This window comes from Hyperolius riggenbachi, chromosome 3 (genome assembly GCF_040937935.1).
Source record: "Hyperolius riggenbachi isolate aHypRig1 chromosome 3, aHypRig1.pri, whole genome shotgun sequence".
Lineage (NCBI taxonomy): Eukaryota > Metazoa > Chordata > Amphibia > Anura > Hyperoliidae > Hyperolius > Hyperolius riggenbachi.
The window spans coordinates 39765124-39788175 of record NC_090648.1 but is presented as its reverse complement, the minus strand read 5'-3'; the positions used below and the strand labels follow the sequence as shown (position 1 = coordinate 39788175).

General features: G+C 46.5%; 1 protein-coding gene across 2 annotated transcripts in view; it reads right to left on the bottom strand.

The window, feature by feature from the left end:
* LOC137562553 (uncharacterized) overlaps positions 1 to 23052 on the bottom strand; it is a 247734-nt gene that overhangs the window by 173226 nt on the left and 51456 nt on the right. For both annotated transcript variants that reach the window (XM_068274006.1, XM_068274007.1), the window contains exon 2: positions 22473 to 22850. In XM_068274006.1, coding sequence (XP_068130107.1) covers positions 22473 to 22850 — 378 coding nt within the window. The remainder of the gene's footprint in view (positions 1 to 22472; positions 22851 to 23052) is intronic.

Sequence of the window (23052 nt, the reverse complement as noted above, 5' to 3'; positions counted from 1 at the left end):
CAGTGGCTTGCAAAAGTATTCTGCCCCCTTGAAGTCTTCCACATTATATCATATTACTGCCACAAACATGAATCCATTGTATTAGAATTCCACGTGAAAGACCAATACAAAGTGGTAGACATAAATAGTATTTCTTGAAATATGGGCTACAAGGTGTAGAAAAGGCCGCCCGAGTTTTGATATAGCCTACAAGTGCTGGAAGCCGAAATATTTCATTCGCCACTATCCATGGCGGCCTGGAGGGGGAATAGTAATTAACACGGCCCTGGGCTTTTTTTGTAGCCAAAGTTTTTGTATGGGTACACGTGAGAAAAAGTGGACTGAAAATCATACATGATTACAAACATTTTTTACAAATAAATAACTAAGTGGGGTGTACTTAATTATTCGGTCACCTGAGTCAATACTTTGTAGAACCACCATTTTTTTGCAATTACAGCTGCCAGTCTTTTAGGGTATGTCTCTACCAGCTTTGCACATCTAGAGACTGAAATCCTTGCCCATTCTTCTTTGCAAAACAGCTCCAGCTCAGTCAGATTAAATGGACAGCGTTTGTGAACACCAGTTTTCAGATCTTGCCACAGATTGTCGATTGGATTTAGATCTGGACTTTGACTGGCCCTTTCTAACACATATATATGTTTTGTTTTAAACCATTCCATAGTTGCCCTGGCTTTATGTTTCGGGTCATTGTCCTGCTGGAAGGTGAACCTCCACCCCAGTCTCAAGTCTTTTGCAGTCTCCAAGAGGTTTTCTTACAAATTTGTCCTGTAATTGGCTCCATACATCTTCCCATCAACTCTGACCAGCTTCCCTGTCCCTGCTGAAGAGATGCACACCCCCAGCATGATGCTGCCACCACCATATTTGACAGCGGGGATGGTGTGTTCAGAGTGACGTGCAGTGTTAGTTTTCCGCCACAGAGAGCGTTTTTCATTTTGTCCAAAAAATACCATTTTGGTCTCATCTGACCAGAGCAACTTCTTCCACATGGTTGCTGTGTCCCCCACATGGCTTGTGGCAAAATGCAAATGGGACTTCTTATGCTTTCTGTTAACAATGCCTTTCTTCTTGCCACTCTTCCATAAAGGCCAACTTTGTACAGTGCATGACTAATAGTTGTCCTATGGACAGATTCCACCACCTGAGCTGTAGATCTCTGCAGCTCGTCCAGAGTCACCATGGGCCTCTTGACTGCATTTCTGATCAGCGCAGTCCTTGTTCGGCCTGTGAGTTTAGGTGGATGGCCTTGTCTTGGGAGGTTCACAGTTGTGCCATACTCCTTCCATTTCTGAATGGTCGCTTGAACAGTGCTCCGTGGGATGTTCAAGGCATAGGAAATCTTTTTGTAGCCTAAGCCTCCTTTAAATTTGTCAATTACTTGATCCCTGACCAGTCTGGTGTGTTCTTTGGACTTTACGGTCTCGTTGCTCCCAATATTCTCTTAGACAACCTCTGAGGCCCTCAAAGAGCAGCTGTATTTGTACTGACATTAAATTACACACAGGTGCACTCTATTTAGTCAATAGCACTCATCAGGCACTGTCTATAGGCAACTGAATGCACTCTGATCAAAGGGTGCCGAATAATTATGCACACACCACTTAGCAGTTATTTATTAGTAAAAAAAATGTGGACTCATGTATGATTTTTGTTGCACTTCTCATGTGTACACCACTTTGTGTTGGTCTTTCATGTTGAATTCCAATACAATTGATTCATGTTTGTGGCAGTAATATGACAAAATGTGGAAAACTTCAAGGGGGCCGAATACTTTTGCAAACCACTGTATATATGTTTTGTTTTAAACCATTCCATTGTTGCCCTGGCTTTATGTTTAGGGTCGTTGTCCTGCTGGAAGGTGAACCTCCACCCCAGTCTCAAGTCTTTCGCAGATTCCAAGAGGTTTTCTTCCAAGTTTGCTCTGTATTTGGCTCCATCCATCTTCCCATCAACTCTGACCAGCTTCCCTGTCCCTGCTGAAGAGATGCATCCCCCGAGCATGATGCTGCCACCACCATATTTGACAGTGGGGGTGGTGTGTTCAGAGTGATGTGCAGTGTTCATTTTCCGCCACACAGAGCGTAGAGTGTTGCATTTTGTCCAAAAAGTTCAATTTTGGTCTCATCTGACCAGAGCACCTTCTTCAACATAGTTGCTGTGTCCCCCACATGGCTTCTGGCAAACTGCAAATGGAACTTCTTATGCTTTCTGTTAAAGAGAGACACTGAAGCGAAAAAAATATATATGATATAATGAATTGGTTGTGTACTATGAATAATTACTAGAAGATTAGCAGCAAAGAAAATATTCTCATATTTTTATTTTCAGTTATATAGTGTTTTTTCGCAGATTACATTATCCTATAATAATGTGCAGATTACACAACACTCAGCATTCAAAATGAGTCTTTCAGAGCAGTCTGTGAAGTAATGAACTCTCCTCTAGCAGAGGAAAAGTAAACAGTTCAATTACAGTTCAGATAATAAAAGTCAGATAACAGCCGTTTCCACAACTAAGTTAGTGGGAGAGCTTACTAGCTTTTTGGCATAGAGATAACAACTGGAGTTTCTAAATTCTTCCTGTACTGGAAACAATTAGACTGATGTATCTGATCTTAATGTTTTTTTTTCTTAGCTGTACTACACATACAAATCAGAATATCATCTTTTTTTTAAGCTTCAGTGTCTCTTTAACAATGTCTTTCTTCTTGCCACTCTTCCATAAATGCAAACTTTGTACAGTGCATGACTAATAGCTGTCGTATGGACAGTCTCCCACCTGAGCTGTAGATCTCTGCAGCTCGTCCAGAGTCGCCATGGGCCTGTTGACTGCATTTCTGATCAGCGCTCTCCTTGTTCGGCCTGTGAGTTTAGGTGGATGGCCTTGTCTTGGGAGGTTTACAGTTGTGCCATACTCCTTCCATTTCTGAATGATCGCTTGAACAGTGCTCCGTGGTATGTTCCAGGCATAGGAATTGTTTTTGTAGCCTAAGCCTGCTTTAAATTTCTCAATAACTTTATCCCTGAACTGTCTGGTGTGTTCTTTGGACTTCATGGTGTTGTTGCTCCCAATATTCTCTTAGACAATCTCTGAGGCCCTCACAGAGCAGCTGTATTTGTACTGACATTAGATTACACACAGGTGCACTCTATTTAGTCATTAGCACTCAGACATCAAGTAATGTCTATGGGCAAATAACTTCCCTCAGATTATTTTTTTTTTCTGTTTTAAGAAACAAAAGTTTAAATTTTGTTTTATGTGTTTTATATTTGTTCACTTTTTAAAAAAAAGTTTAACAAAGTTGTTGCAAATTGCAATAAAATATTTATTATAACATGTTCACTGTTGGATTCTATGTATTGAACAATGTATGTATAACTACTAGCTGGTGACGATTGATAACCATCAGGCTCTTGCTTGCCTGGCATATTTTTATGTCGGTTGTATGCACCACAAAATATATTTACTGTAACACACAAATGTTCATTTGTCAAGGTTTAGAGATTTGCAATATTTTTCAAGCATAATTTGTTTCTTGCCTTACATCAAATTTGATGATATGGGGGTCAAACACCTCTCCTAGTTATTAACAAAGAATTCACTGTATCGGTTGAAAAGGGCACCTGGCCTACATCTATGAAAAGTGCGACGCCATAGAGATCAAAGTTATTTCTGGAAATATGGGCTTCTACAAGGTGTCTAAAAGTGCACCTGAGTTTTGATATAGGCTACAAGCCCAAATTATTTCAATCCCCGCTATCCATGGCCAGACCCGAAGATGTTATATGGGCTACACCTGGTGCATTATTTGTCGCCGAAGTGTGTATATATGTGCTCTACCAGGCGCCCTATCCTGTTTAAGGATATCAAAATTCACCCTTGGATACAATATTAAGTAGCCAAGATGTAAAGTCTTTGTTCATATTTTTAAACAAAATCTTTCATGCCATATTATATGATTTTGTTTAAAGCGGATCCGATATGAAACCGTAAATATAATAACAAGTCACTTGTCTATGTATCTTGTCTAAAGTTTAGATGGTTTACTCAGCAAATCTAGCTGCAAACACCTTCAACAGTGTATTTTTCAACAGTACTATTTTTTCCTGTGATACAATGGGATCAACCATGTATTCTGCTTGTCAGTCAATATTACACAATTACACTCAAGGCAAGCTTATCTGTATCTAGGCATGCTATTCTGCATATCTGCATATTCTTTGAATATTCCACTCCTATCTCCTCTATTACACAGAACACTGAGCTGTATTCTGTATCTGCACTGCAACTCTCAGATTGTGATTACTCTGCCCCTGAAATCTATAGCTAGCAACACCCTTTTTAAACAACCCAGACTGAAATCACACAATCCCTTGCAAACACCAAGGCGTTTTCGAGAAGCTGTGGGCATGGCTTGCTTAGTTTATAGGAAATTAGGGTATTAAAAAACACAAGTATTTTCCTTAAGGAATGCCCTATAAACTATATGTAATGAAAACAATTATGCAATGAGTAAAAGTTCATCTCGGATCCACTTTAATAAATCTCTGACATCACTCGTTGTTCGAGGCACAGGGTATAACTTCCATAAGATGGCTTGGCAGTAGCGTAAGTCAATATTGGTTTTGAGGCAGCAGGTAACGGCTGCAGGGTAGACATGCCCTTCCAGAAGTCCAGAAGTTGAAGTTGTCACAGCAGCAGCGGTAGGTATCACAAGGTTTGACACAGCAGCAGGTAATAATGTCAGCAGCGGTACAGGTCCTCTGTCCCTAGAGAGACCTGGATTGAAGGATATAATGTCCAGCAGTTGAAGTTGTCCCAGCAGCAGAAGTAGGTATCGCAAGGTTTGACACAGCAGCAGGTAATAATGTCAGCAGCGGTACAGGTCCTCGGCCCCTAGAGAGACCTGGATTGAAGGTTATAAAGTCCAGCAGTTGAAGTTGTCACAGCAGCAGCGATAGGTATCGCAAGGTTTGACACAGCAGCAGGTAATAATGTCAGCAGCGGTACAGGTCCTCGGACCCAAGAGAGACCTGGATTGAAGGTTATAAAGTCCAGCAGTTGAAGTTGTCACAGCAGCAGCGATAGGTATCGCAAGGTTTGACACAGCAGCAGGTAATAATGTCAGCAGCGGTACAGGTCCTCTGTCCCTAGAGAGACCTGGATTGAAGGATATAATGTCCAGCAGTTGAAGTTGTCCCAGCAGCAGAAGTAGGTATCGCAAGGTTTGACACAGCAGCAGGTAATAATGTCAGCAGCGGTACAGGTCCTCGGCCCCTAGAGAGACCTGGATTGAAGGTTATAAAGTCCAGCAGTTGAAGTTGTCACAGCAGCAGCGATAGGTATCGCAAGGTTTGACACAGCAGCAGGTAATAATGTCAGCAGCGGTACAGGTCCTCGGACCCAAGAGAGACCTGGATTGAAGGTTATAAAGTCCAGCAGTTGAAGTTGTCACAGCAGCAGCGATAGGTATCGCAAGGTTTGACACAGCAGCAGGTAATAATGTCAGCAGCGGTACAGGTCCTCTGTCCCTAGAGAGACCTGGATTGAAGGATATAATGTCCAGCAGTTGAAGTTGTCCCAGCAGCAGAAGTAGGTATCGCAAGGTTTGACACAGCAGCAGGTAATAATGTCAGCAGCGGTACAGGTCCTCTGTCCCTAGAGAGACCTGGATTGAAGGATATAATGTCCAGCAGTTGAAGTTGTCCCAGCAGCAGAAGTAGGTATCGCAAGGTTTGACACAGCAGCAGGTAATAATGTCAGCAGCGGTACAGGTCCTCGGCCCCTAGAGAGACCTGGATTGAAGGTTATAAAGTCCAGCAGTTGAAGTTGTCACAGCAGCAGCGATAGGTATCGCAAGGTTTGACACAGCAGCAGGTAATAATGTCAGCAGCGGTACAGGTCCTCGGACCCAAGAGAGACCAGGATTGAAGGATATAATGTCCAGCAGTTGAAGTTGTCACAGCAGCAGCGATAGGTATCGCAAGGTTTGACACAGCAGCAGGTAATAATGTCAGCAGCGGTACAGGTCCTCGGACCCAAGAGAGACCTGGATTGAAGGTTATAAAGTCCAGCAGTTGAAGTTGTCACAGCAGCAGCGATAGGTATCGCAAGGTTTGACACAGCAGCAGGTAATAATGTCAGCAGCGGTACAGGTCCTCTGTCCCTAGAGAGACCTGGATTGAAGGATATAATGTCCAGCAGTTGAAGTTGTCCCAGCAGCAGAAGTAGGTATCGCAAGGTTTGACACAGCAGCAGGTAATAATGTCAGCAGCGGTACAGGTCCTCGGCCCCTAGAGAGACCTGGATTGAAGGTTATAAAGTCCAGCAGTTGAAGTTGTCACAGCAGCAGCGATAGGTATCGCAAGGTTTGACACAGCAGCAGGTAATAATGTCAGCAGCGGTACAGGTCCTCGGACCCAAGAGAGACCTGGATTGAAGGTTATAAAGTCCAGCAGTTGAAGTTGTCACAGCAGCAGCGATAGGTATCGCAAGGTTTGACACAGCAGCAGGTAATAATGTCAGCAGCGGTACAGGTCCTCTGTCCCTAGAGAGACCTGGATTGAAGGATATAATGTCCAGCAGTTGAAGTTGTCCCAGCAGCAGAAGTAGGTATCGCAAGGTTTGACACAGCAGCAGGTAATAATGTCAGCAGCGGTACAGGTCCTCTGTCCCTAGAGAGACCTGGATTGAAGGATATAATGTCCAGCAGTTGAAGTTGTCCCAGCAGCAGAAGTAGGTATCGCAAGGTTTGACACAGCAGCAGGTAATAATGTCAGCAGCGGTACAGGTCCTCGGCCCCTAGAGAGACCTGGATTGAAGGTTATAAAGTCCAGCAGTTGAAGTTGTCACAGCAGCAGCGATAGGTATCGCAAGGTTTGACACAGCAGCAGGTAATAATGTCAGCAGCGGTACAGGTCCTCGGACCCAAGAGAGACCAGGATTGAAGGATATAATGTCCAGCAGTTGAAGTTGTCACAGCAGCAGCGATAGGTATCGCAAGGTTTGACACAGCAGCAGGTAATAATGTCAGCAGCGGTACAGGTCCTCGGACCCAAGAGAGACCTGGATTGAAGGTTATAAAGTCCAGCAGTTGAAGTTGTCACAGCAGCAGCGATAGGTATCGCAAGGTTTGACACAGCAGCAGGTAATAATGTCAGCAGCGGTACAGGTCCTCTGTCCCTAGAGAGACCTGGATTGAAGGATATAATGTCCAGCAGTTGAAGTTGTCCCAGCAGCAGAAGTAGGTATCGCAAGGTTTGACACAGCAGCAGGTAATAATGTCAGCAGCGGTACAGGTCCTCGGCCCCTAGAGAGACCTGGATTGAAGGATATAATGTCCAGCAGTTGAAGTTGTCCCAGCAGCAGAAGTAGGTATCGCAAGGTTTGACACAGCAGCAGGTAATAATGTCAGCAGCGGTACAGGTCCTCGGCCCCTAGAGAGACCTGGATTGAAGGTTATAAAGTCCAGCAGTTGAAGTTGTCACAGCAGCAGCGATAGGTATCGCAAGGTTTGACACAGCAGCAGGTAATAATGTCAGCAGCGGTACAGGTCCTCGGCCCCTAGAGAGACCTGGATTGAAGGATATAATGTCCAGCAGTTGAAGTTGTCCCAGCAGCAGAAGTAGGTATCATAAGGTTTGACACATCAGCAGGTAATAATGTCAGCAGCGGTACAGGTCCTCGGACCCAAGAGAGACCAGGATTGAAGGATATAATGTCCAGCAGTTGAAGTTGTCCCAGCAGCAGAAGTAGGTATCATAAGGTTTGACACAGCAGCAGGTAATAATGTCAGCAGCGGTACAGGTCCTCGGACCCAAGAGAGACCAGGATTGAAGGATATAATGTCCAGCAGTTGAAGTTGTCCCAGCAGCAGAAGTAGGTATCATAAGGTTTGACACAGCAGCAGGTAATAATGTCAGCAGCGGTACAGGTCCTCGGACCCAAGAGAGACCAGGATTGAAGGATATAATGTCCAGCAGTTGAAGTTGTCCCAGCAGCAGAAGTAGGTATCATAAGGTTTGACACAGCAGCAGGTAATAATGTCAGCAGCGGTACAGGTCCTCGGACCCAAGAGAGACCAGGATTGAAGGATATAATGTCCAGCAGTTGAAGTTGTCCCAGCAGCAGAAGTAGGTATCATAAGGTTTGACACAGCAGCAGGTAATAATGTCAGCAGCGGTACAGGTCCTCGGCCCCTAGAGAGACCTGGATTGAAGGATATAATGTCCAGCAGTTGAAGTTGTCCCAGCAGCAGAAGTAGGTATCATAAGGTTTGACACAGCAGCAGGTAATAATGTCAGCAGCGGTACAGGTCCTCGGACCCAAGAGAGACCAGGATTGAAGGATATAATGTCCAGCAGTTGAAGTTGTCCCAGCAGCAGAAGTAGGTATCATAAGGTTTGACACAGCAGCAGGTAATAATGTCAGCAGCGGTACAGGTCCTCGGACCCAAGAGAGACCAGGATTGAAGGATATAATGTCCAGCAGTTGAAGTTGTCCCAGCAGCAGAAGTAGGTATCATAAGGTTTGACACAGCAGCAGGTAATAATGTCAGCAGCGGTACAGGTCCTCGGACCCAAGAGAGACCAGGATTGAAGGATATAATGTCCAGCAGTTGAAGTTGTCCCAGCAGCAGAAGTAGGTATCATAAGGTTTGACACAGCAGCAGGTAATAATGTCAGCAGCGGTACAGGTCCTCGGACCCAAGAGAGACCAGGATTGAAGGCTATAATGTCCAGAAGTTGAAGTTGTCACAGCAGCAGTTGTAGGTATCATGAGGTTTGACACAGCAGGTAATGGCAGCAGTACAGGCCCTCAAACACTAGAGACCTGGGCAGAAAAGTATAACGTCAGGTAGCTGAGTTGGCGGCCGCAGAAGTAATTTTGTTTTGGTTAGAGGCAGCAGAAATTATTTTTAAATAAAATACATTAGTTCCAGCCAGGCAGCGGTTGCGAAGCCGCAGTTCGACCCTCGCCACAGCTCGGACATCACTATTTTTCAACCCGGACAACACACAGAGTTTTTTTTTTTTTTTTAAAATGCAGCAGCAGTCAGCAGACAGTGTTGGAGTAGTATCAGCAGGCCGTGAACCCTCACTGTGGTACCACGGCACTTATTTTTATAACAAAATAATTGGGTTCAGCAGGAGTAATTTTTTTGGACAGCCGAGTATGTATTGTAGCACCCAAGCCTTTTTTTTTTCTTTTTTTTTCTTTTTACTTTTAATTTGTTACACCAGTTGTGCCCTTGCCACAGGTGGGACATCACTATTTTTCTACCTGGACACCGCATAGAGTTATGAATTTTTTAAAAATAAATGCTGCAATAGATGTTTTTTGGATAAAAGTGGATCCGAGATGAACTTTTTCTCATTGCATAATTGTGTTTGTTACATATAGTTTAAAGGGCATTCCTTAAAGAGAACCAGAGATGAAGTACCCTCATGTATTTTACCTTATAAATCAGTGGGAACATGACAGTAAACACCTAATCTGCTCTTTGTTTCATTGTTCTCTGTTTAATCTGACTGTTATCACCTCTGATAAGAATCCCCGACTGAGCTCAGTCTAGCTTTGCTACGGAAAGATTATAGCCGAGTCTGTCTTCTCTGGTGTCTTTTCAAGCCCAAGCCTGCCCCCTTGTGGCTCTGCTATAATGACTGAGCTATAATTATTCCCTGCAAAGAGAGAGTGAATGCTCAGTCCGGGATTCTTATCACAGCAGATAACAGACACTTTTAGCAGTGATGATGAAACAGAGAGCATGGTAAGTGTTTTCTCTCATGTTCTTACTGATATATATGGTAAAATACACAAGGGTGCTTCGTCTCTGGTTCCCTTTAAGGCAAATATACTTGTTTTGTTTAAATACCCTAATTTCCTATAAACTAAACAAGGCACACACACACCTTCTTAATAGAACCTTGGCGCTTGCAAGGGATTGTGGAATTTCAGTCTGGGCAGGTGAAAAAGGTGTTAATATCTATAGCTTTCAGAGGCATAGTTTCACAATCTGAGAGATGAAGTGCAGATACAGATCAATTGCCTTTGTAATGGAGGAAATAGGAGTGCAGTTTTCTCACAAAATTCAGATATGCAGATTTGCATGCCTAGACACAGATAAGCGTGCCTGCCTATGTGTGTAATTGTGTAATAGTGACAAGCAGAAAACATTTCTGCTCACATTGTATCACAGGAAAAAATAATATTGATGAAAAATATACCGTTGAAGCTGTTTACAGCTAGATTTGCTGTGTAAACCATCTAAACTTTAGACAAGATAGAGTATATAGACAAGTGACTTATTATATTTAGTTTTTCATCTCGGATCCGCTTTACATTAAAAAATTTTTGGGAGATTGTATCCAATTAATATATAATTTTGCGGGAGAGCGTGCGAGGGATTATGACCAGACCCTTTTACTCACTCTCTGGAATCAGTGACAGGGCCTTTGAACTGGTCATTGATCCAGGACTCATTCATTTTAATAAATGTGAGTCTGTCCACATTTTCTGCGGACAGACGGGTCCGGTAGTCGGTGACCACCCCACCTGCGGCACTGAATACCCGCTCAGAAAGCACACTGGAGGCGGGGCATGACAGAACCTGCAGTGCGTACTGAGCAAGCTCAGGCCAGGTGTCCAGCTTCTTCACCCAATACTCCATGGGGTCATCTGTATCCATATTGTCTGTTGCACTGGATGACCCCAAGTAGTCATTCACCATGCGAACCAGCCGTTGGTGGTGATGACTACTGCTGCCGATAGTGCTGCTGCTGGTGGGAGTATTGGGTGATTGGGGCGTATAAAATCCCCTCATCACAGCCAGCAGATTAACAGGTCGGGTGGGGTTGGTGCTCGTATTACCGCCACCACACCTCTGCTGGCTGTGACTAGCTGGCTGTCGCTGAGTAGTATGGGAAAGCGGAGGTTCAGGTGGTGGTGGAAAGGCCTGCTCCACTCGCCTGATTAAATCCTGCCGGATCGCTGACATTCGGGAGCTAAATTGTTGGGTACATCCCATTAACTCCCCCACTTTCCCCTTGCAGCGTGGGTCCAATATGGTGGCCACCCACAGATCATCCCTCGCTTTCAGTCGGATTATCCGGGGGTCCTTCCTGAGGCAGAGGAGCATGTGAGCAGCCATGTGGGAGAGATGACCGCTTTCCACCTCTTCCTGGCTGTCAGAAAGGGCATTTTCTGCTTCATGCTCCTGCTGCTCATTAAGGTCGTCCCACCCCCGGACGATTAGCTCTCCCGCATGTTCAGGCCCTGACTCTGTCACCACCACCTCCTCCTCCTCCTCCTCCTCCTGGGCCTGAGCATCCTGGGGCTCTCCACCACTTGCCCCAGCATGGACTTCCTCCGCCAATTCTATCAGGTGACCCAGTGTCCTGTCCAGCATTAGCACAAGGGGGAGCACTTCTGAAATGTTGCAGTGCTCCATGCTGACCACCTTAGTAGCCTCATCAAAAGGCGCCAAAACATTGCAGACCTCCCTGATCTGCCGCCACTGGTCCCCAGTCAGATTCTCCGGAGGTGGTCTTGACGAATGGGAGGAGGAGGCTGAAGACAGGTAATGGATGACCGCCATTTTTTGCTCCAACAACCTTCTCAACATGTACAGTGTGGAGTTCCACCGCGTCTGGCAGTCAACCATCAGCTTGTGCTGCGGCAAGCTGTGGATGCGCTGCAGTTTGGCCAAGGACGCGGTGGCGGTTGCGGAGCGTCTAATGTGGCCACACACTTTACGTGCCAAAAGCACGACGTCACTCAAACCCTCATAGGTTCGCAGAAACCGTTGCACGATGAGGTTGAGGACATGTGCGAGGCAAGGCAGGTGTGTGTAGCCACCAGTACGAATGGCGGCCAGAATGTTGGTGCCATTGTCTGACACCACATTACCTGTCAACAGATCTCGGGGGGTCAGCCAATGCTGGATCTGCTCCTGTAGGACAGACAGGATCACATCTCCCGTCAGACTCCTGTGTTGCACTGGCTCCATCCTCAGCACAGCTTGACAGCGCTTGTGCTGTAGATTAGCGTAACAGCGTGGCCGCTTGCTGGGAGGCTCAGCAGCGGCCTGACCTGCTACAGAAGAAGTGGCAGAAGGGAGGGAGACGGGCCTCCCCTTGACCCCCCGGGGCGGCACCACCAGAGCCCCACAGCTCATACCCTCCCCAGCGCCATGAAGGGTGACCCAGTGAGCTGTCACAGTCAAATAGCGTCCCTGCCCATGCCTGCTGGTCCAGGCATCGGTAGTGAGGTGCACCCTTCCACAAACCGCGTAGTCCAACGAAAGGGATACACGCCCAGCTACATCCAGGTGTAGGGCAGGGATAGCAACTCGGGAAAAGTAATGGCGGCTGGGGACCCGCCATTGTGGAGCCAAACAGCTCATCAGTTGGCGGAAGGGGGCACTTTCCACAAACTGATAGGGCAAGAGCTGTTGGGCCAACAGCTTTGCCACGAGCCCATTGTTGCGTAGCGCTATGGGATCATTAGGGGGGAGAGGCCTCTTCCGTGCAACCATCTCAGTGAGAGAGGCCTGGCGCTGGGCGGCAACATTTTGTGGGGAGGATACAGCTGGTGATGAGCACACCGTCAAGGTCTGGTTGCCGCCACCAGCCTGGCGTGCAGAGGGAACAGCCATGCAGTGGGACTGCGCAGGTTGCACAGGACGCACAGAGGAACGGCTGAGAGGAACTGCTGCATCTCCTCCTGCCGCACTCTGTGCACTGCTGCCTTTACCTTGGCTGGTATTTTTTTTTATTAAGTCCCACTGCACAATATGACTTGTTTTAAGGTGGGAACGCAAACCTGATGTCCCAAACCCAGATGCTGCTTTCCCTCTGCTCACCGTCACACTGCACAGGTTACACACTGCACGGGAAGGATCCTGTGAGTGATCAGTGAAATAGTCCCATGCTTGGGAGGTCCGGCCCTTTCTCTTGGTGTTGACCGGTCGCTGACCAGCATGGGACTGGGTGCTCACAGATGGTGCTGCAGGCTGCTGGACAAGCTGCTGCTGCTGCTGTGTTTGGCCCTGCTGATTAAGCATGCTGCTGCTGTTGCCTATCACACCACCAGCGGAGTCCATGCCCCCCCTAGACTCCACCTGATGCACCCTCCTGACCGATGGACGCCTAACAGGTTCACTTTCACTGCTGCTGTTCGGTGAATTAGTTGGCGTCCAATTTTTGTCGGCCACCTCATCATCACCCACACAAGACAAATCGTCCTCCAAATGGGGACTTGACAATTCCCGACGACGAGTGACTGGGGCATTTCTTGGTGGAGTGGATGGAGAAAAAACTGGACCCACTTCATTCACCACATCCTCCACCAAACTTTGTGAATTGGGTCCCATAGTCTCATGCAGGGCTTCTCCCCACAATTGTCCAATATTACCCTCGTCAGCATTACCTTCAAAAAGATTGGGGGAGAAGCCAGACTCTGCAACATGACCAGCTGCCACAGAGTCTTCCCTGCTATTTGCACTGCTGCCACTGCACATCAGCTCTTCAGATTGGGTGGAGGGCTCCGCACCGATCCAGTCAACCAATGAGGCCGCATCCTGCTTGCCAATGATGCGGCGCCTAGTGGTTGGGAACATAGAAGTGATCCGGGGAGTTCCCCTGCTGCGCCCAGGAAGAACCTCAACCTGATCTGTTTCTGCTACATTGCTGGGCCCTGCCTGCTGCTGGCGTCCTGATGAGGAGGAGCCACCTCGTCCACCAACACTCTTGATGTGCCTCATTTTTTAAATTTTTTTTTTGGGGTCGGGGACAGTAATGAAATTAAAGAAGAAGGGAGGGGACTTACAGGCAATCAATGAAGAAAATCAATGAAATAAATGAAGAAAAAAAGTATAAATGAAAAACTGACACTATGAAAAAGAAATAAAATACACTACACTATCTAGCTTTATCTAACCACTCTCACTGACTTACTAATTTCAAAATACTCTCAGTCACTTGTCACTCAATACTATATCTATCACACTAAATCTGTCTCTCACTCACACTACTAATACAGGCCTGATCTAACTTCAAACTGCTCTCACACTGTCTACAATCACACTACAATCTAATCTATCTCTCACTACTACTAGTATCTATCTAATATATATAGCAATAATAGCAATCACAGTGAAAAAAAATGTCTCAACAGCACACAATATAATAATGCAGCTCTGAGCTCTCTCTTTCACAATTCTCCTCTAACTAAAACCCACACATGACATCAGCATAAGCCTGTCTTATATACTAGAGGGGTGGGATAGACTCTGATAGGTTGCTAGGATGTGGTTGCTAGGGCCTGTGATTGGTGTAAATTTATGAGGACAGTTATTGGACAGTACTTTTCCGTTTAAATCAAATTTCCGTATATTTATACGGATTTCCGCATTACATACACGGAATTACGCTTTTTTTTACCGCGCTAAATTTCCTCTGATCATGATTGGTCAACTCATTCCGCATCTCCTCATTGGTCAATTCATTCCGGTTCCGTTTGGTCGGATTTCCGCGGAATTCCGCATTCCGGATTGTAAATTCCGGATTCCGCAGAACGATCCGGAAACCCAAATTCCGACGGAATTCGGAATTTTAGATTCCGCGGAATTCCGGAAGCCCATGCCTGCTCATGAATAGCCAATTAGGCCAGATTTGCAATGTCAGACTTGCTAGGGTAAGGCCTCTTTTCCATGGACTGTGAATAGGCAGTGAAATGGCTCTCAAACTCTCACAACTGCTCACTGCTGCCTGGTAACTGCTTGCTGCTGCCTGGTAACTGCTTGCTGCTGCCTGGTAACTGCTTGCTGCTGCCTGGTAACTGCTTGCTGCTGCCTGGTATCTGCTCACTGCTGCCTGGTAACTGCTTGTTGCTGCCTGGTAACTGCTTGTTGCTGCCTGGTATCTGCTCACTGCTGCCTGGTAACTGCTTGTTGCTGCCTGGTATCTGCTCACTGCTGCCTGGTAACTGCTTGCTGAGCACACAGCTCAACAGTCCGTGGAAAAGAGGCCTTAAACTTGGTGTTTGAGCACGCATAAATTTTCTCATGCAAAGTACTTCTTCTTCTTGTTTGAAGGTTGAGGCACTTAGTCTATTATATATATAGATAGATATATTCATCTAACTTAGGCCTCTTGCACACTGCAAGTGATTCCGATTCAGATTCCGCTTTTTAATCAGTTTTTACATTCGATTCAGATTCCGATTTGCAGTGTGCAGGAAGCAAACTGCAAATCAGAATCTGAATCGGATGTAAAAACTGATTAAAAAGCGGAATCTGAATCGGAATCACTTGCAGTGTGCAAGAGGCCTAAGGCTGGTTTCCCAGTGGGACGTTAAAGTCCCACGTTACAGCAGCCAGTAATGCAGCCTAACTCACAGCACTGTAAAATCAATGTGCTGTTCACAGTGCACACGTTGCGGTACGTTCTACTCGGCTAAGCAGCGTTAGACTGTTTGCACATGCTCAGTAATGTTGGAGGAGGAGGTCTCCCCTCCTCCTCTGTAGGGCCGGATTACCAACCAGGCAACAAAAGCAGTCGCTTGGGGCCCCATTCAGAGTCAAAGGGACCCCATCAGCACATAAACCAGCCCTCGCCATCCTGTCAGCGGTGGCTGGATGGTATAATGGTTAAAGGGACTCTGAGCAATGCAGTAACTATGGAAAGCTCTCTTTCTCCTCTTTCCAATGATATATAAACCGCCGCCCTATGCCTTTTACTTTTCGCTATTTTCGCGATCGTAATCGCAGCCATAGCAATTTCGATCGTGATAATAGCAAAAACTAAAAGGTGTAGGGTGGCAGTTTATCTATCATTGGAAAGAGGAGAAAGAGAGCTTCAAAATGATATGCATCTTTCCATAGTTTAATTGTATTACACAGGACGACTTTTCTCCAAAGTCGGCAGCTCGATTCAGCACAATGCAACGAAATATAAGGAACACAGGGGAATATAATTTCAAAGATCATGCTGGTAGGTGTGAGGATGTAATTAATTAGTTGTGGGTATGCTTAAAGGCATACCCACAGGCACTGCTCGGAGTCCCTTTAAAGTGAACCTAAAGTCACCCCCAAAAAATGAGATGAACTCACCTGGGGCTTCCCTCAGCCCCCTGCAGACGATCGGTGCCCTCGCAGCTCCGCTCCGATGTCCCAGGACCCGCCGGCGAGCACTTCCGGTTTCGCCGTCACCGGCCGACAGGCATGGGAACCTCCTGGCCGCAATAGCAGCATAGGGGGCGATATACAGGCTGGGAACGCGAACAATCACTCGCGTTCCCATGCCTGTTGGCCGGTGACGGTGAAACCGGAAGTGCTCGCCGGCGGGTCCTGGGACATCGGAGCGGAGCTGCGAGGGCACCGATCATCTGCAGGGGGCTGAGGGAAGCCCCAGGTGAGTTCATCTCATTTTTTGGGGGTGACTTTAGGTTCACTTTAAGGGCTCTGCCTCTGACACAGGAGACCAGGGTTCGAATCTCGGCTCTGCCTGTTCAGTAAGCCAGCACCTATTCAGTAGGAGACCTTAAGCAAGTCTCTCTAACACTGCTACTGCCTATAGGGCGCGTCCTAGTGGCTGCAGCTCTGGCGCTTTGAGTCCGCCAGGAGAAAAGCGCGATATAAATGTTATTTGTCTTGTCTTGTCAAATGATGCCATGCGCTGCTGATTGTCTTCAGAGCCAGGCTCTCCTCCTAGGTCCCCCTCCTGCTACTGTGCGCTCTGCCACTGCCCACTCCTCCCTTCCTTCCTACAGAGAACCACAGCTGCAGCAAGAATGATAGCAGCAGATGGCAAACACTCACTCACCTATCCATGATCCAAACGATAGAGACTCCGTCATCTGAAACCCATCTGTCTCTTCTACAGTGCAGCCGCTCGCTCTGAACTTCCTGATTCTCAGATCAGACAGGAAGTAGTAATAGCAGTAGTAACAGAGCGGCAGCACTCTAGAGGAGACAGATGGGCTCTGGATGATGGGACCAATATTGCTTGGATCGCAATAGGTGAATGTGAGTCATCTGGTGCTGTCATTCTCCCCCGCTGCAGCTGCCTTCTCTGCTGGACTATCGTATTCACCGGGATGGAGGCTGCATGGTGGCTGTCTAGTTTGGGAGGAAATCGGTTGTTCAGTGATGGGGGTGGCTATTTAATCCTGTCTGGGGAACGGCTTCCGGTTTGGCGGTGTCCAGAGCTTTCTGCTATTGCCAGGCTGGAGATGCAGGGGGAAAGTGCTGCTGCTGTGATATCTGGCGCCCTCTTCACAGGGTTGCCCCAGCCCCTGAGTGCAAATGTCCCAGCCATTCGTCTCTCACTCTGCATTTTGCCACTGCTATTCCCTGCATTGTGCACCCACAGAGGAAAGCGGGCTGTTGCCCATAGCAACCAGTAGCTCGGCTGCCCCGGTGTGTGTGGCATGTTGCTGTGCAGCTGCATCTTCTGATTCTATTACGACATGATGGGGGGGGGGGGCCCAAATCAGTTACTTTGCTTAGGGCCCCATTTAGCCTTAATCCGGCTCTGCTCCTCTGCAGCCAGCCACATGGCTAATGAATATTCACTGCACTGTGGTGACTTGTGGTGGAACTGTAGTGTTGTCCGGATCATGAACAAATCGTTCATTTGATACGGATCTTTTTTGTGAGTCGAATCATTCAGATCATCACAATGAAAGATTCGGTTCAGGAACATACAGAATGTACAGTGCAGGGAAAGTCCTGTCCTGCTAGTCAATTAACCCAGTCTGCTTCCCTAGTACAATGATTCAAATGATTTTGGTTCAAAGATCTGGATCTTTTCAATGATCCGATTCAAATGATCCGAATCCTTAAAAAGATCCGGATTTCCTATCACTAACCTGGAGCGGCTGCTTTGAGAGCTGCATAACGCAGCTCAAGCTGACTTCCAGCTTCAACACCACCATGCGTTGCGTAACGTTAGGGGCACGTTATGCGACCATAACGTCCCCTAAAACGCAACGTCTTGGGGGGAAAGTAGCCTAACTGTCCCTCAGAGGGGCTATTCCCTACCATAGTCATATTTTCTTCATAGTCTAGGGCCAATTTAAATTGGGGTATTTGTGATGTGGGAGGAAAACTAGAATGCCCAAGAAAAACACAGGCAAACCCAGGGGGAACATAAAATTTAAATTTTCTTGCCTTGAATACCAAAAATCCTGCAATTTTGAACAACCTCTTCGTATTTGAAGTGATCCACTTGCCCTGCTCTTGTCTAACCAATTGAAGGTCAGTAAACTCATAGGGCTCGATTCACAAAGCGGTGATAACCCAGTTGAAGACTTTAGGCGTGATAACCATTTTTATCATGCCTAAACTCAGTTTAGGCATGATAAGTTTAGGCATGATAAGTTTAGGCATGATAAGTTTAGGCATGATAAGTTTAGATCGCGCGCAAAGTTCCGCACGCAAAGCAGCGCCATTAAACTCTATGCAAAGTGCACCAGACTTTGCTAGCGCAAAACTTTTGATCAGCTGTGCACTGCGGTGCTAACCCAGTTGGTGCTTAACCTCCCTGGCGGTTAATTTTTTTTTTCCTAATTGAAAAAATACTTTTTTAAAAAAAATTTTTTTGTTTCATGTAAAACTACCAGAGTGGTAGCTACATGAAACACCACTAGAGGGCGCATGTGGCCCTCTAGTCCGATCGTCGCCGGCATCTATAGCAAACAGGGGAACGCGTATATAACGCGTTCCCCTGTTTGGCTTCTCCTGTCGCCATGGCGACGATCGGGATGACGTCATGGACGTCAGCCGACGTCCTGACGTCAGGCACACCCGATCCAGCCTATAGCGCTGCCCGGAACTCATTGATCCGGGCAGCGCAGGGCTCTGGCGGGGGGGGGGGCCCTCTTCAGCCGCTGCCGATCGCCGCAGAGCAAAGTGCTGGCTGCGCGCACAGCAATTTACAGAATGAAAATCGCCCCACCAGGGGCTGAGATCTCCCCCTGCGCGGCATAGCCCGAGCTCAGCTCGGGCTTACCGCCAGGGAGGTTAAACTTATCACGCCTAAAAACGTATCACACCTAAACTTATCATGCCTAAACTTATCACACCTAAACTTATCACACCTAAACTTATCATACCTAAACTGAGTTTAGGCGTGATAGAGGGCTTTTCACTAGCGTGCTAACTGTTAGCACCGCTTTGTGAATCAGGCCCATTGTCTAAAGGCCCGTACACACACCATACTTTAGCAAGTGACGGGTCCGTCAGACCCTGCCGCTAGGCGGATGTTCTGCCGACAGTAGCACGTGTGTACATGCTTTCGGCCCGTCATTTGCTAAAGTACGCCGCGTGTACACGCCTTAATAGGGACACACATGACCCCCTTTTTAGACAGAGGAAGACAGACAATGACTACAGACAAAGGATACCCAGCCAATTAAATCATAGAGATGCAATCACAGACTCACAAACTTCTCAGAGCATAGGCCTTTGGCCTAATAACAGGAAAAACACTATAAACTGTCAACCCTGGCTGGGAGGTGTTAAGAGTACCCCTCAGATATTTCCTGGAAACTGGCAGACATTACACAATTTAAAGAGACTCTGAAGTCTTATTAAAAAAAAAAACGTTTTTACTTCAGTCACTTCTTTAGCAGTAATGCCCTACCTGAAACGCTGCATCCCCGTGGCTGAACTCGCAATTAAACCCCCCAAAATCCCGGGGCAAAAAAAACATTACTTTTAAAGTCGTGGATTGTTCTGCTGGGGGGGAAGCAGAGATTTTGGGCTCTGCCTCCAGACCAATCAATCTGCACTGATCGCCACCTCTCTCTGCCCCTCTCAGTGAAAGAAGACTAAGAGGGGCAGGGAGAGGCGGCGATCAGCGCAGATTGACAGGAGTAGAGGCAGAGCTACAGCCCAAAGCTCTGCCTCTACACGGAAGCACTCCGCAAATCGGACCCGATAGTAGTAGATTTCGGAGGTTTTAATTGCAATTTCAGCTGCGGGCATGCAACATTTTAGGTAGGGCATTACTGCTAAAGAAGAGACTGAAGTAAGGTTTTTTTTTTTTGAGACTTCAGTGTCTCTTTAATATAGATTAGAACAGAACAATAAAAAAAGGGTGGACAGTTTTTGTTTTTTTTATCTAATGTGTCAGGTGATGGACTGCCAGTGGGACAAATTTAAATGTGTAAAACTAACAGGAAGAACACTAGAGTGTGAGACAAAAAAAAGAGTGACAGTGACACGTAGCTGTCACACTCACACACTACACAGGCAGCAGATGCAGAATCACAGAGACACAGATGCTGCTGTGCTGACTGACTGTAGTACTAGCCTAACACTAAATAACCTAACAGTACAGATAAATAAAATAAAAAACTAATCCCTAGCCTACCAAGTACCTACAGGCTGGTCGGCTACCTAGTAGGCCTGGCCTGCACACAGACCTCAGCTAAGCTAACCTAACAGCTTCAATCCTAAACTAGGCTAGCACGGTATACAGTATATACACTACACTGACTAACACAATCAAATTACTAGCTAACCATACAATAATAAAATAAATGTGTTGTACAGGTGTAAATGATGTAGAACGCACTATTTAAACAGTAAAATACATTTGCTCACTGCCAGATAGCACAGAGAAGCTCTCCGTACTACCAGACTCAAGCAAGGACGACATTCTGAACATGGCCACCACCTTATATAGAGTAGGGGAGGGTAGAGGCTCTACACCTCTGATTGGTTGCTAGGGCCGCAACTGGGGGCCCTCTGATTGGCCCAATGATGTCAATAGATGTCATTTACCTGGTTACCGTTATTCCGAGCTCGTGATCACGGCTAACTTATGACCACAAGTCTAATTTTGAGTGCAAACACAAGTGCACTTGAAACCTGCATTTGAGATCGCACGCAATCGCAAAATGCAGATTTCGACCTCGTGATCGCAAAAATCGGCTCGTGATGACGTGAGTTAGTCGTGATCATGAGTTTGTGATGAGCACCCCTGGCTATTACACTATACATCATGCTACATACAGTATGTGAATGATCTGAATGAAACACTCATTGTGCATAGCACGGCTAGCAGCTCTTATTAGTTGACTGCCTGCATGTGCTATATGTGGTGTACATGGAGGTTTGGAGTGCTCCCAGCTATGCAAGCAGTGACTACCTTTTCTGTTTTTAGGGGTTTTTTTTTCACCCTAAAAATAGATAAGTGGAAAAGCGGGATATACAGGAGAGGTTAGTTTTAATACCTATTAAAGGGACTCTGAGCAGTGCAGAAACTATGAAAAGATGCATATCATTTTGAAGCTCTCTTTCTCCTCTTTCCAATGATATATAAACCGCCGCCCTACACCTTTTAGTTGTCGTTATTTTCGCGATCGAAATCACGATTGCGGCAAATTCGATCGCGAAAATAGCGAAAACTAAAAGGTGTAGGGCGACGGTTTATATATCATTGGAAAGAGGAGAAAGAGAGCTTCAAAATGGTATGCATCTTTCCATAGTTTCTGCATTTTTTGTGGTCCAGCATTTTATTACACAGGACGACTTTTCCCCAGTGTCAGCAGCTCCATTCAGCACAATGCAATGAAATACAAGGAACCCAGGGGGATATAATTACAAACATCATGCTATTAGGTGTGAGGATATAATTAATTAGTTGTGGGTATGCTTAAAGGCATACCCACAGGCACTGCTCGGAGTCCCTTTAAGTTTTTGACATTTTGCACAGCCTTTAACTTGGCAATTTAAAGAGACACTGAAGCGAGACTAAATCTCGCTTCTTGTCTCATAGTTAGCAGGGGCATGTGTGCCCCTGCTAAAACGCCGCTATCCCGCCGCTAAATGAGGGTCCCTGACCCCCCAACCCACCCCCCGCAAAATCTACGACCAACTTGGTCGTAGATTTTGCTGCTGCTGGAGGCAGGGCTAACGGCTGCAGCCCTGCCTCACAGCGCGTCTATCAGACGTGCATCGCCGCCTCTCCCCCGCCCCTCTCAGTGAAGGAAGACTGAGAGGGGCGGGGGAGAGGCGGAGATACGCGCTGACAGACGCGCGTGGGGCAGGGCTGCGGCGGTTAGCCCTGCCCCAATGCGGAAGCGCTCCCCCGCATTACGGAGGGGATTTGGGGGGACAGGGACCCTCGTTAAGCCGCGGGATAGCGGCGTTTTAGCAGGGGCACACATGCCCCTGCTAGCTATGAGGTCTGAAGCGAGATCTATTCTCGCTTCAGACTCTCTTTAAGTGATCTTTAATGAAAGCAATTGAACAGTAGTAGTCGCTACTGTAACACAAATACAGTAGTACAGTAGTCACTGTAACACAGGGTGCCCTTGAATAATACAAGTTTTTGTTTTTCATATATCCAGGCCAGTTCTAGAGGATCCCTAATGTGCTCCAGTAGTCTTCAGTCCTGTGAAAATGTAACACACCAGTACTTTAACTACTGAAAGCAGATCAATAAATACACATATACCTGGAAACTGCAGAAGAGTCCCATAGCCACTGCTCCAGATTTTCCTCTTCTCTTTGGTGTTGTATAAATGGCAGCAGATCACAGGTCCATCAGATGTGTTTAGGCCGGTAATTCTGATAGCTTCTGTCCAGTTCCTATGAGGGTCCTTCTCTATAGTGACACGCCCGGCATACTTCTCTGTTACATCCCCAGACAAGGTGAATTTATCTGAATCTATAGAGCAATAACTCTTATTTGACTCCTTCCAAATTATCTGTGTATCTTCCTGCCAATATTTAGGAACCGAATATAAACACGGAATGGTAATAGAACCTCCCTCCTTCACTGTTCTAGACTGGACCTGATAAGCACACGACTTCCCTGAAGAGGTTGTCACTCCTAGAATTGGCATATAAAGAAACATTTGTTATTGACACCATTTCATTAAACAACATGTCAATTACATTCAAGCATAGTATGAAATTATGCCCTGTTCTTTCAGTGCAGTTTGTACACCCCAGGTCTAGGAATGGCAGAAAAAGGTGCACAACTTGCATACTTGCACTATACTTTCCTATAGGGCCATTTTCACCCTTCACCC